At 39.4% G+C, this 12,616-nt stretch overlaps 1 protein-coding gene across 12 annotated transcripts in view; it reads right to left on the bottom strand.

Annotated features, from left to right (window-relative positions):
* MSI2 (musashi RNA binding protein 2) overlaps positions 1 to 12,616 on the bottom strand; it is an 841,455-nt gene that overhangs the window by 81,185 nt on the left and 747,654 nt on the right. For 7 of the 12 annotated variants that reach the window (XM_070735319.1, XM_070735325.1, XM_070735314.1 and 4 more), the window contains exon 11: positions 2,776 to 2,814. The exons of the other annotated variants lie outside the window; for them this stretch is intronic. In XM_070735319.1, the coding sequence (XP_070591420.1) occupies positions 2,776 to 2,814 (39 nt within the window). The remainder of the gene's footprint in view (positions 1 to 2,775; positions 2,815 to 12,616) is intronic. 12 annotated transcript variants of the gene reach the window in all.

Here is a 12,616-nt window from a genome sequence, read left to right as displayed (position 1 = left end):
CTCCGGGTCCTGTCAACTAAACAATGTCATTTGGCGGGCCCCAGGGGAACAACCTTCTCTGTGGCGGCCCCGACTCTCTGGAACTAGCTCCCCCCAGAGATTAGAACTGCCCCTACCCTCCTTGCCTTTCGTAAACTCCTCAAAACCCACCTTTGTCGTCAGGCATGGGGGAATTGAGATATCTCCCCCGGGCCTATATAATTTATGTATGGTATGTTTGTAGGTATGTCTGCTTAAAAATGGGGTTTTCTTAACTACTTTAAATTTTAAATTGTAAATTATTAGATTTGTTATGAATTGTTTTATTATGTTGTGAGCCGCCCCGAGTCTACGGAAAGGGGCGGCATACAAATCAAATAAATAAATAAATTCAATTTGAAATTATGGAAAAAAGGATAAATTTGGATAATGAAACTGAGTTGGGACAGCTGATGGGACGGTGGGACAAGGTAAGACGATATATGACGAGCAGAATCCGAGACCAAGCTACAAGAAATAAATTGGAATCACTCTATAATATGTAAACAGATATATTGCTCTTGGGTTAAGTGGTTTATACAAGAAATACCCCCAATTTGGTGGTGGGGAATGTGTGTATGTCGGGGTGGTGGGCACAATTCACTACGCACTGTTTTATGTTGTGTGATGTTAAATTGTTAAAAATCAATAAAAAATAATTTTTTTAAATAAATAAATAAATAAATAAATAAATAAATTCTGCAGTGCAAATTTAATATGGCAGTAGGCTTGTGTGATGAAAAGAGAAGCTGCCTTTTCAAAAGCCTTGCCTCTGACCTTTGGAAATCTAACCTGACTTGAAAAAAACCTGAATTAAAATGATCAATTGTTTACACAGCCTATCACTAATTAACAGGGAACAACGTTCAAGTGAGGCGCTTTTATCAGACTTTGAATGTTCTGAAGGAGAGCATCACACTTCAATTCATCGTCTACAAAACTAGGAGCAAGAACACACAATGGAGTCATCTGGAAGTTTCACAACCTTGGTGCCACTGCCAAAATGGCCCTGTTCCCACACACAATCCCAGAGAAAATTAAAGATCTTGAAGAAAGGATCCTGACAACCCTGACCTTAATAGGTAACAGAATCCAAACTATACTCAAACCCAGCAATTTCCTGTGAGTTAAGAAGCCATATATTATTCTGTAGTTATTATGATCATCTTAAAAAAAAGTCAATTGTGTTGAGCGAGTGGGAGATGGCTATGCAACATTTATGTAGCATATTTCCTAAACCAGTGTTTCCCAACCTTGGCAACTTGAAGATATTTGGACTTCAACTCCCAGAATTCCCCAGCCAGCATACGCTGGCTAGGGAATTCTGGGAGTTGAAGTCCAAATATCTTCAAGTTGCCAAGGTTGGGAAACATTGTCCTAAACCATCTTGTAATGCTTGGAGAACTGCATGCTAGGCAGGTACAGTTCCTAAATATACAGTGATACCTTGTCTTACAAACTTAATTGGTTCCGGGATGAGGTTCTTAAGGTGAAAAGTTTGTAAGACAAAACAATGTTTCCCATAGGAATCAATGGAAAAGCGATTAATGCGTGCAAGCCCAAAATTCACCCCTTTTGCCAGCCGAAGCGCCCATTTTTCCACAGCTGGAATTTCCCTGAGGCTCCCCTCCATGGGAAACCCCACCTCTGGACTTCTGTGTTTTTTTGATGCTGCAGGGGATTCCCAGCAGGAGAATCCCAGCATTGCAAAAACGAGTGCTTCGCTGGCAATAGAAGTCTGGAGGTGGGGTTTCCCAGCAAGGGGAGCCTCAGTGAAATTGCAGCATCGCAAAAATGCCGAAGTCCTCAAAGCCCCACCTCTGGACCTCTGTGTTTTTGTGATGCTGCAATTTCACTGAGGCTCCCCTCGCTGGGAAACCTCACCTCCGGACTTCCGTTGCCAGCGAAGCGCACATTTTTGCACTACTGGGATTCCCCTGCAACATCACAAAAACACAGAAGTCTAGAGGTGGGGTTTCCCGTAGATGGGAATCTCAGGGGAATCCCAGCAGCGCAAAAATGGGCACTTCGATATCGCAATAGAAGTCTGGAGGTGGGGAATCCCAGCAGTGGCAGTGGGTTTGTAAGGTGAAAATAGTTTGTAAGAAGAGGCAAAAAAATCTTAAACCCCGGGTTTGTATCTCGGAAAGTTTGTATGATGAGGCGTTTGTAAGACGAGGTATCACTGTACTGCTCAAAAAAATAAAGGGAATACTCAAATGACACATCCTAGATCTGAATGGATGGTGGGATTCATTTAAAGGACAGTAACAGGGAGAGCTAGAACTGCCATTGAAAACAATACAGTCATGTGACTGCGTTGCTTAACGGTTCTGCTCCCAATTACCATTGTAACTTGAGAACTACCTGTAATATTAATGGTGCATTAATACATCTTAGTACATGGTACAATGGTACATTAGTACATCTTCTATTCTACATCCTTTTGTAACACATAGTTTATGGATTTGCTCAGCTCCCATTGAAACAAATAAACACAGACAGAGGGATGTTCAAAACATTGCTACATTAGTACCCTCCAGATGTGTTGGTTTCCAGTTGTGCTGATCAACAACTCCCCAAATCCCCCTATTCCTGAGAACTGTAACCCAACACATCTGGCGAGCAGGAAATTGGAAAGGGTGTTCTACAGAAATTATTACAAGCACTACAAGAGGTATCCAGAGTTGCAACAAGAAAGAATAGAATTCTACTAAAAAAAAGTGCAGTTTAAAAATTTTATGGTGAGAAACTTGCCTGGATAACTGGGTTTGATTGAAGATCCCACGGAAAGCACTAAAAATCCACAGAACCAGATACACGCATTACTGGGCAGTATAAGAAGCTATAAATTGATTTATAAATTTTTAAAAAAACACGACTAAGTTTCATCCATTTCCTACTCTTTTCTCTGATGTTCCCTCAAAAAAGTAGATTTACCCTGTATTTAAAATGCTAAGCAGGTGCAGATAAATAAGGACGACCCACCTTGGAAATGTCAAAAGAATTCTGCAGCATTCACTTCCAAATTGATTAATCCTATTAATTTTTTTAAAAAAAAAAAATACTCTCACCAACCTTTGGCCAAGAGTGCTTTGGCAGCAGCACATGTTTCCTTTTGTCATTCAATTCTGCTTTAGTTCATTTGTTAAATTATTAAAATGTATTTCACCTGCTTAGGTAATTAGCATGTTAGGGGCTCAGCAGTGCAGGTAATATGAAGTCATTATTAAGAAAAAAATGATATTGCATTCCAGCCACAGCTGCTGGTAGACCCTCAAGACAAAAAGAAGAAAAAGATTGTGAGAGACCTGGTTTGCATTGGTATGAATTCAGGGCCATTCCTCATTATCATTTTACACCCTCCGCCCCAGTAAACAGGCCACTGGAGGCATCTTTCTTCACTAGCAGAGGTAGACAGGATAATTGTTCTGCAAGGGGGAATCTTTAAAAAATCTTAAATGAGCCGAGGTGGCGCAGCGGGTAGAGTGCAGTACTGCAGGCCACTAAAGCTGACTGGTAGATCTGCAGGTCAGCGGTTCAAATCTCATCACCGGCTCAAGGCGGAAACTTCAGATCGTGCAGAACGCAGCCGCGAGAGCCATTGTGGGGCTTCCAAGATTCGCCCATGTTTGTTCAACACTCTGTGGCTTGCATTGGCTGCCGATCAGTTTCCAGTCACAATTCAAAGTGTTGGTCATGACCTTTAAAGCCCTACATGGCATTGGACCAGATTACCTCCGGAACCGCCTGCTACCGCACGAATCCCAGCGACCGATAAGGTCCCACAGAGTTGGCCTTCTCCAGGTCCTGTCGACTAAACAATGTCATTTGGCGGGCCCCAGGGGAAGAGCCTTCTCTGTGGTGGCCCCGGCCCTCTGGAACCAACTCCCCCCGGAGATTAGAATTGCCCCCACCCTCCCTGTCTTTCGTAAACTACTCAAGACTCATTTATACCGCCAGGCATGGGGGAGTTGAAATATTCCTTCCCCCTAGGCCATTACAAGTTATGCATGGTATGTTTGGTTTTATAAATAAGGGTTTTTAGTTGTTATATTATTGGATTGTCACATGTTGTTTTTATCATTGTTGTTAGCCGCCCCGAGTCTGCGGAGAGGGGCGGCATACAAATCAGATAGATAGATAGATAGATAGATGATAGATAGATAGATAGATAGATAGATAGATAGATAGATAGATAGATAGATAGATAAATAAATAAAATGAGGACCCGGATTGTGGGGGCAATATTCTGGCTCTGTTAAAAAGTGCTATTGCTAACATGTTGTAAGCCACCCTGAGTCTAAGGAGAAGGGTGGCATTAAAAAAATTGAATAATAAATAAAATAAAATAAATAAATAAATGGATGGAGACTAAGTCTTGAAGAGGCAGAATATTTAATATTTGACTGCCTCTAGCTCTGGTTGCTTTTTCTTCCTAGTAAGCAAGTGGGGTAAAACAGCTGCTGGTTTGCTTCCTAGCACCCAAAGTCAGAGGACTAGCGATGCTTGGAATATCACTGCCCTCATCCACCCTTGATTAAATATGTCTCGGGCCCAGACACTAGACAATGGCCCTGTCTTCTCTGGCACAACATAAAGCCATGGGTCAGCTGGAGAATTGAAAGTTTTGGATTCATTTAGAGACATAGAAACATAGAAGATTGACGGCAGAAAAAGACCTCATGGTCCATCTAGTCTGCCCTTATAGCATTTCCTGTATTTTATCTTAGGATGGATCTATGTTTATCCCAGGCATGTTTAAATTCAGTTACTGTGGATTTACCAACCACGTCTGCTGGAAGTTTGTTCCAAGCATCTACTACTCTTTCAGTAAAATATTTTCTCACGTTGCTTCTGATCTTTCCCCCAACTAACCTCAGATTGTAACCCCTTGTTCTTGTGTTCTCTTTCCTATTAAAAACACTTCCCTCCTGGACATTATTTAGCCCTTTAACATATTTAAATGTTTCGATCATGTCCCCCCTTTTCCTTCTGTCCTCCAGACTATACAGATTGAGTTCATGAAGTCTTTCCTGATACGTTTTATGCTTAAGACCTTCCACCATTTTTGTACCCGTCTTTGGACTCGTTCAAATTTATCAATATCATATTTGCTGCCCTTGCTCTGCAGTATAGAATACGATCACATTCTCATCCTGGTGCTTTTTAAATCTGCTAGGTTACTTTCCCCAAAATTCCTTGTCCCATACATTACCAGCCTAATTCATTGATTTTAATTTGTTTTACTAATACAAGCCATTTGGGCTCTACTGTCAGAAATGCTTTCCTCCCCCCCCCCCTCCAAATCTGTCTATTCCCTGGCTATAAAAACCTTGAATTAGGCAAGTTTGCTTCAGTGGATAATGATTTTTAAAAACCCTCTAAAATGGCTTATCTTGTCCTCTTTTGAACTGGCTTGTTCCATACAAAATTCCATACAAAAATATAATCATTAAAAACAAAATCTTTAATGACTCCCAAGTTGAGGCTTGACTCCTGGGAATATGACTATAACCATGTATTGCAATGTAAATAAAGGACCTGTTATTGCTTAACAGTGGGATGTTATTGTTTTTTCAAGTTTATAATATAGCTGTCAGCACTCTAAGCAAGTCCAATCCTGCTTAATTTTTTTTCAAGATTAGATGAATACAACTAAGTGCTACTATTGGTCATAAAAGATTGTTGAAGAGCAGTCTTATATGCCAATCTTGTGAAGGTGCGGAAATGTTTATTATCCTTTGTTACCACTTTTAAACCCCTTTGAGGATTTATAAATTATTTCAGTCTCTAGAGCAGTGTTTTTCAAATAGGGGGTTGGGCCCCCCTGGGGGGGGGGCACGAAGCAATGCCAGGGTGTTTGTGTGACCCTGGGGAATGTGCTTTTTTTGCTGCAGGGAATAGGGCTATTTTGCACTGAACAATAGCACACAGCACAGAGTAGGAGATATAACAAACCCTTAAGAGACACCATGAAAAAAATAACAGGGATGAAAAGAAAGGAGGAGAGAGACGGAGATAATGAGACAAACATTAAGTCTCCTCAAAGCTAAGAACAGCCTTGATAGCTTCAAGGCAGGATTAGACAGATTCATGGATGCCAAGTGTATCAGTGGTTATTGAAATGGATGTCCAAGTGCCGCCTCTATGTTGGTTGAGGCAGGCAGGATTCCCTTGGGTACCATTTGTTGGGGGTCAAGGGAAAGGGAGGGTCTTGCCTTCTCTTTCTGCTCAAGATCCCATGGACAATTGGTGGGGCACTGTGTGACATAGAATGCTGGACTCAATGGGCTTTGGCCTGATTTAGCAGGGCTCGTCTTATGTTCTTAATATGAGGAAGTATGACAAAGCATATATAGCGCTTGGCTTCACTGTGACTATGGTGGGAGACGAGGAAAGACCGGTATGTTTACAGTGTCTAAAAATGTTGGCAGCGGACAGCGTGAAGTCAAATAAAAGTGTCACTTAAAAACATTATACCCCCATCAACTGATAAACAGCTTGAGTTTTTTCAGTGAAAACATGCTGAATATTGCAAACAACCATTCCGGTGGAGAATTGGGTGTGCACGAAATGTTTACTTCTTCCTGGGGGTGTGTGTGTGTGTAGGTGTGTGTGTAGGTGTAACAAAAAATAATTCAGAAACACCAGTCTAGAGCAGTGTTTCCCAACCTTGGCAACTTGAAGATATTTGGACTTCAACTCCCAGAATTCCCCAGCCAGTGAATGCTCTAGAGAAATATAACTGGGGAGAACATAGGGAAGTTATACTTAAGAAAGGCTCACTTTTACTTACTATATTTCTTCTAGTTATCCTGGCAGTTTTAAACCAAATCCTTGTAAAAACTTTTATTATTTATCCCGCCATTTAGAAGAAAAAGTAATGGCATATTTACATACGAAAACCATTGAAAAGTAACCAGGGGCAGAGATAGAAGAGTTTTTTCAGAATTGTTCAATTCTCACCTGAAAGAGGCTCATGAGCTCTGACACCACTAGCCAGCCGATACTCTTAAAATGGCTAGGTGGAGCACCCACTTAACAAAAGGTTAATAAAATCCTGATCCTTTTGCATCTATTGGGCTGTATATCTTTTCATTTCAATGGCTGTGAAATCCCAACTTCAACTTTTGGCAACTTTTGGTAGACTCGGGAAGACATCCCTGCCTGAAAATTGGGCGAGATGATTCCAGTCAACCACTAGATGTATCAGACTATGATTCCCAGAATTCACAGTCAGCCTCAATACAACATAATATACTATATAGTGGATTTTTCATCTTCCCCTGTGATGGAGAGGAATAAGATGTGGGCCCAAAATTGTTCAGGAAAATTAGGTTACTTGTGTCCATATCTGAATTTAATGAAAATATTAATGTACATTTCATGCACGGAAACTTGACTGAAGTCATTCCTTTTCTCAGATCAGACATCATTTTATATTCCATTGCATTCTCCTTCCTTCCTTCCTTCCTTCCTTCCTTCCTTCCTTCCTTCCTTCTCCTTCCTTTCCTTCCTTCCTTCCTTTTCCTTCCTATCCTTCCTCCCCTTCCTTCCTTCTCCTTCTTTCCTTCCTTCCTTCCTTTCTTTTCCTTCCTTCCCTTCCTTCCCTTCCTTCCTTCTCCTTCCTTCCTTCCTTCCTTCCTTCCATCCATCATCCATAATACGTTAACAAATTTCTCTGCTTTGGTTGTTTATATGCTGTATACATTTACACATAATCTTTACTACAGTTGGTAAGGGGTATGGAGTTAGGGGTATGCATTTCTAATCTTATTTTATTTATCTTGCTTATTCAAATCGTAGCAAAGTGGCTTTCAGAAAATAACAATCTGAAGAAAAAGAGTTTTGCCAGTATAGGTGGGTGAATGATCATTATATAGTTGCCAGGAACTTGAATTAATGTTCATCATTATTCGATCATGCACCTAAGATAACTATATTTATCCTCCTTTGTCTAATAGCCATCCCCACCATCCTGTAGGACAGCAGAGATACAGCTATTCCATTCAGTAAGAGTCTGGCAAGAAATGGCAGATCATCTGACTTGGTCTCTTCACCTGTCATCTTTAGTGAAGGATGCAAACCAGCGACTGCATTTCCTGCGTCAGAGAGGAGAGCACATCTTTCTCCTTCTGTCTCAGCCACTTTTTACAGAGACACGATTGAGAGCATTTTAACAAACTGCATCACAGTTTGATTTGATGGCAGCAGTGCCTCAGATAGAAAGTCCATACAGAAAGTGGTAGGGACAGCAGAGAAGATTATAGAAAGCTCATGTTATTCAGGATACTGCTTATAAGTGCCATGTGCTTAGAGCTCAAATTCAAAACTCATTCAAAAGAGAAGAAAAAAATATTTCTTTTAAAGTGCAATCCGTCAAACAGATGGAAAAAGAAGTAGTTCGGTGTTTTATTTTTTAACTGTTTGATGTTGATAGTAATATGTAGACATAGACCTTTCCATCAATCCCTTTTATGAATCTTGTAGTAAACCCCAATTAAAACCGAGCTAACAAAAATTGTTTTGTGAAATAAGTAAATAGTCTGCAAAGTGAAATAAGAACAGAAAATAATAGATTAAATTGAAAAAAAAAGATAAATTCCAGATCTTTTTTCTTAAAAACTATCAAACATCTGATTAGTTTCAGAAAGTAGAATAATAAAATCTGCAAGGGGTTGTGGAGAAAAGAAAAAAAATGAGTACAGATTAGCCTGTGTCAGTTTTCACAGAAGTCCCTCAGAGAACAATGAGACTTTTGTTAAATTAAGTGCACACAATATTTCAGCTTTTGCTGCTAAAACATGGGAAAGAATCCTAAATGCTCCACATGGATTACATTTGTTTATTTGCATCTGCGCCCATGTAGAAAGAAAATCCTTTGTCTTGGCCACAGAATTTTAGATGATCTAGATTTTGTTTCAAATAATAAAAAATACTCCTGATGATAATAACCATGTAACAATGGAACAGTTATTTATGGAGGTTGCGGGTTTTCTATCTCTCAAAGTTTTTTAAAAAACTTTTAAATTTTGCCCAGCCTCTTAAAAATTACTCTTCAAGGACAGAGAGTTGTGCTCTTTATAATGTCAATGAAATGTAACACCAATTATGCAAGGTATTATTTACTTACTGTATATGTAAAAGGTAATTTCTGGAAGAAGGGTCCTTAATGTAGTTTACATTTCAAGCCATGAAACCATAAGTGAAAAAAATCCTCCACAAAGCATCAATCAAAACAGACAAAACATTTGTGGGTCCAGCCTGAGCAACCACAGGTGAGGAAATGTGTATTGAGATGGAAACACTGCTTCTTGTGTGCTTATGTCATAATGCTACTGGCTAGCATGTAAAGGGCACAGTCTGTATTGTGACATCATAATATCCAGTTCATCATTTTAACACCATTGAGGTTTATAGGATTTGTGGGCCCCTTCCATTACAAAAATAATAGCATTAACATTATATTTCATGAGTTTCAATACTTTTTTACAGAGAAACAATGAATAACAAATTTTATATACATACACACACACACACATATATAAATATATAATTTTGTAATAACACCCCTAAAATTATCAGATGTCTTATTTTTGGGGGAAAACAAAGTCTAAAGCCATTTGTTCCAGATACGAGCTGATCGACATACGAGCTCCGTTCTGGAACGAATTAAACTCGTATCTAGAGGTACTACTGTACTTTCCCACCTCTTCCTCCCCAAACCATGTTTTTTCTGTGCCTATAGTCCAGTGGTTCTCAATCTTTCTAAGGCCGTGACCCCTTAATACAATTCCTCATCTTGTGGTGACTCCCAACCATAAGTCTACGCCAATTCTCCCAACAGAGCTTTAAGCTGATTGGCAGGAAGGCCAGAGGGACATCCCCACTGTAAACGCCTGATTGGTTGGATTGTAAAAATATGTCCCAATAGAAGTTTTAGTTCCTAACGCCATGGGAAATTTGTCTTTTTTCATGGTCTTAGGTGACCCCTGTGAAATGGCTCCCCAACACTATTCACAATAGCCGAGAATGCTACAAAGGGGAATGAACGTTGTCCTAAATCACCATTAAAATTTGATTGGTTCTGTATCTCCAGAAAAGTCCAAGCTTGACATCAACAACTAGTTGTTGTTCACAAAGAGTTTAGCAAACATGGCCTGGCGAGGGAAATCATAAAAGAAGCCCAAATGGCAGCAGCATTTAAAACAAAACAAAACAAATTTTTTTAAAAAAAATATTGAAAAGACACATAATGGAACAGCTGGATGGTGGTATTGTTTCACCTGAGAGAAGTAAATATCACATTTCCATACAGTGCCAAGTGGCATTTTATTTGCAAACGAGCGACTGGGGAATGTCCTCCACAGAACGAAAGGAGTTAGCCAAGCCTGCCTCTACTTCTATTTCAAAACAATGGCAAAAACGGGCCTTTTGCAAAAGGGAATGAAATGGCAAAATATGTCACTATTTTAATATACGGGAGGTTATTATTTCCTTGGGGAAAATCTGGCCGAGCCATCCTATTTTAGCCCAGAACCACACTATATTTAGGACGCGTAACGCATCTGTACTATAATAGGAACTGACACAAGGCCTGTGCTGTAATGAAGGCTTCTGACACACAGTAATGAGGGTTAAGAAAAGCCACATCCTAATCAATTCCGGGCTTAGCTTTATAGATAGAAAGGTATAACCCAGCAATCATTCTTTGTGAGTAACCCCAATTTACTTCTCTGGGGCTTGGATTGACCGAATCCAGGCTGGTTTATACCCAGACGGTTCTTCCATCATTCCCCTTTGTCCGAACGTCCGTCAACAGATGGGCCTGCCCTGTGGCTATCAGTTTGGAGTTCTTGGAAGGCATCCCACTGCAGCTGACCCATGACCAAGAAAAAATTCTTCTTCTTGGGTAAGATATCAGAAAAGCCCCCGAGATGCAGAGATCCATTTATAGACAGACAGACAAATCTTATGTGTGTTTTACTCCAGCTCTGCTCCTTCTCGAGTCTGCGGAGAGGGGCGGCATACAAATCTAATAAATAATAATAATAATAATAATAATTATTATTATTATTATTATTATTATTATTATTTATTCTCTTCCTGCCATCTGCTTTCTTCTGGGAAAGATCAATTCGGGAGTGGCATGGGGGGCACTCTAAACAATGAAGGGCTGCAAAAATTTTTTACTACCACACTGTAGGTGTGGCTTATTTTGTGGGTGTGGCTTGCCAGCCATGTAACCAGGTGGGGGTGGCTTGACGATCATGTGACTGGGGAGTGGCTTAAATGTCATGTGACTAGCTTAAAGATGGACAACTTGACGTCACTCACGTCCAGGTTTGGGTTAGGGTGCCTGGCCTCCCCTTGCCTCAAAGAGATACAATTTTGTTATCTACTTACTATTACTGAACATCCAACATATACTATTTAATTCTATGTATATGCCTTATGTGTACATACATTTTACACACAGGCACATAAAAATATACATTATGTACTATATAGTCTTCAGAGAGGGGCGGCATACAAATAATAATAATAATAATAATAATAATAATAATAATAATAATAATAAACTGTATGCGTATGTACATACACCGCTCTTCTAAAATTATACACATTCAAATACAGTCATAAGATGAAGACTTCTTGCAGTCCATATCCTGATATCTAGGTGAATATGTAAAGTTGCTACTTTACATATTAGGGTGCACTGTTATCCATGCTTGTGTACAAGAAGGAGTGTAACTTGTTAGTTTTAAATGAATACTCCTGATACACCCAAAGATAAATTTTGGGCTGGCCAATGGTGATATTCCCAAATGTCTTCAGAGAATTAGAACTGAGATGAAAATATGCTCATTGGACCAACTTGGAGGGGACTGAGGGAATGTAGCCATTCAATCCCTTCTCCCAATTTGCTAAGAAAATGTGAAAATCTTGATTTCACAGTTTGAGTATGCCAGAAAAGTATGTTCTGTGTCTGAAGCAGTTAAACTGCTCTTGTCCACTGTTTGATTTTTGTCCCACAGCCTGGTTCAAATGAGTATTTAATCTCAACAAAACAAATCTGGGATTCTATCTATGATCAAGTTAGAGATGCATCTAGGAGTTTGCAACAAAAGAAAAGTAAACAAAAGAAAACAAAAGAAAACAAAACAAAAGAAAAGAAAATAAAACAAAAGCAGCCCCGAGTCTACGGAGAGGGGCAGCATACAAATCCAATAAATCCAATAAATCCAATAAATAAAATAAAATAAATAAACAAAACAAAACAACATATTAATTCATTTAAACAACTGGACTGTTTTTAGAAGCATTCAGAGTTGAAATAGCATGTATTATATATGTTCAGTTTCATCCTAGTTAGCAAGGTTTTCCCCTTATGCCCAGTTTAAACTTTGTCTGGGAAGGTTAATGACTGACAAAGCAAATTCGAAGGCAAAACCAAATTTCCAGTAAATTTAATTACAACCTGCTCCCTATCTTTAGAACTATCAGGCTGAAATTGTTTTTGTTGACCGTGCCCCAATCTGAGTTCTGCAATCCAAGGTGGGCTAAAATATTTAAATAAACGAATAACCAGTGT

Source organism: Erythrolamprus reginae, chromosome 1, assembly GCF_031021105.1.
Source record: "Erythrolamprus reginae isolate rEryReg1 chromosome 1, rEryReg1.hap1, whole genome shotgun sequence".
Classification (NCBI taxonomy): Eukaryota; Metazoa; Chordata; class Lepidosauria; order Squamata; family Dipsadidae; genus Erythrolamprus; species Erythrolamprus reginae.
This window is presented reverse-complemented; position numbering and strand designations above follow the sequence as displayed.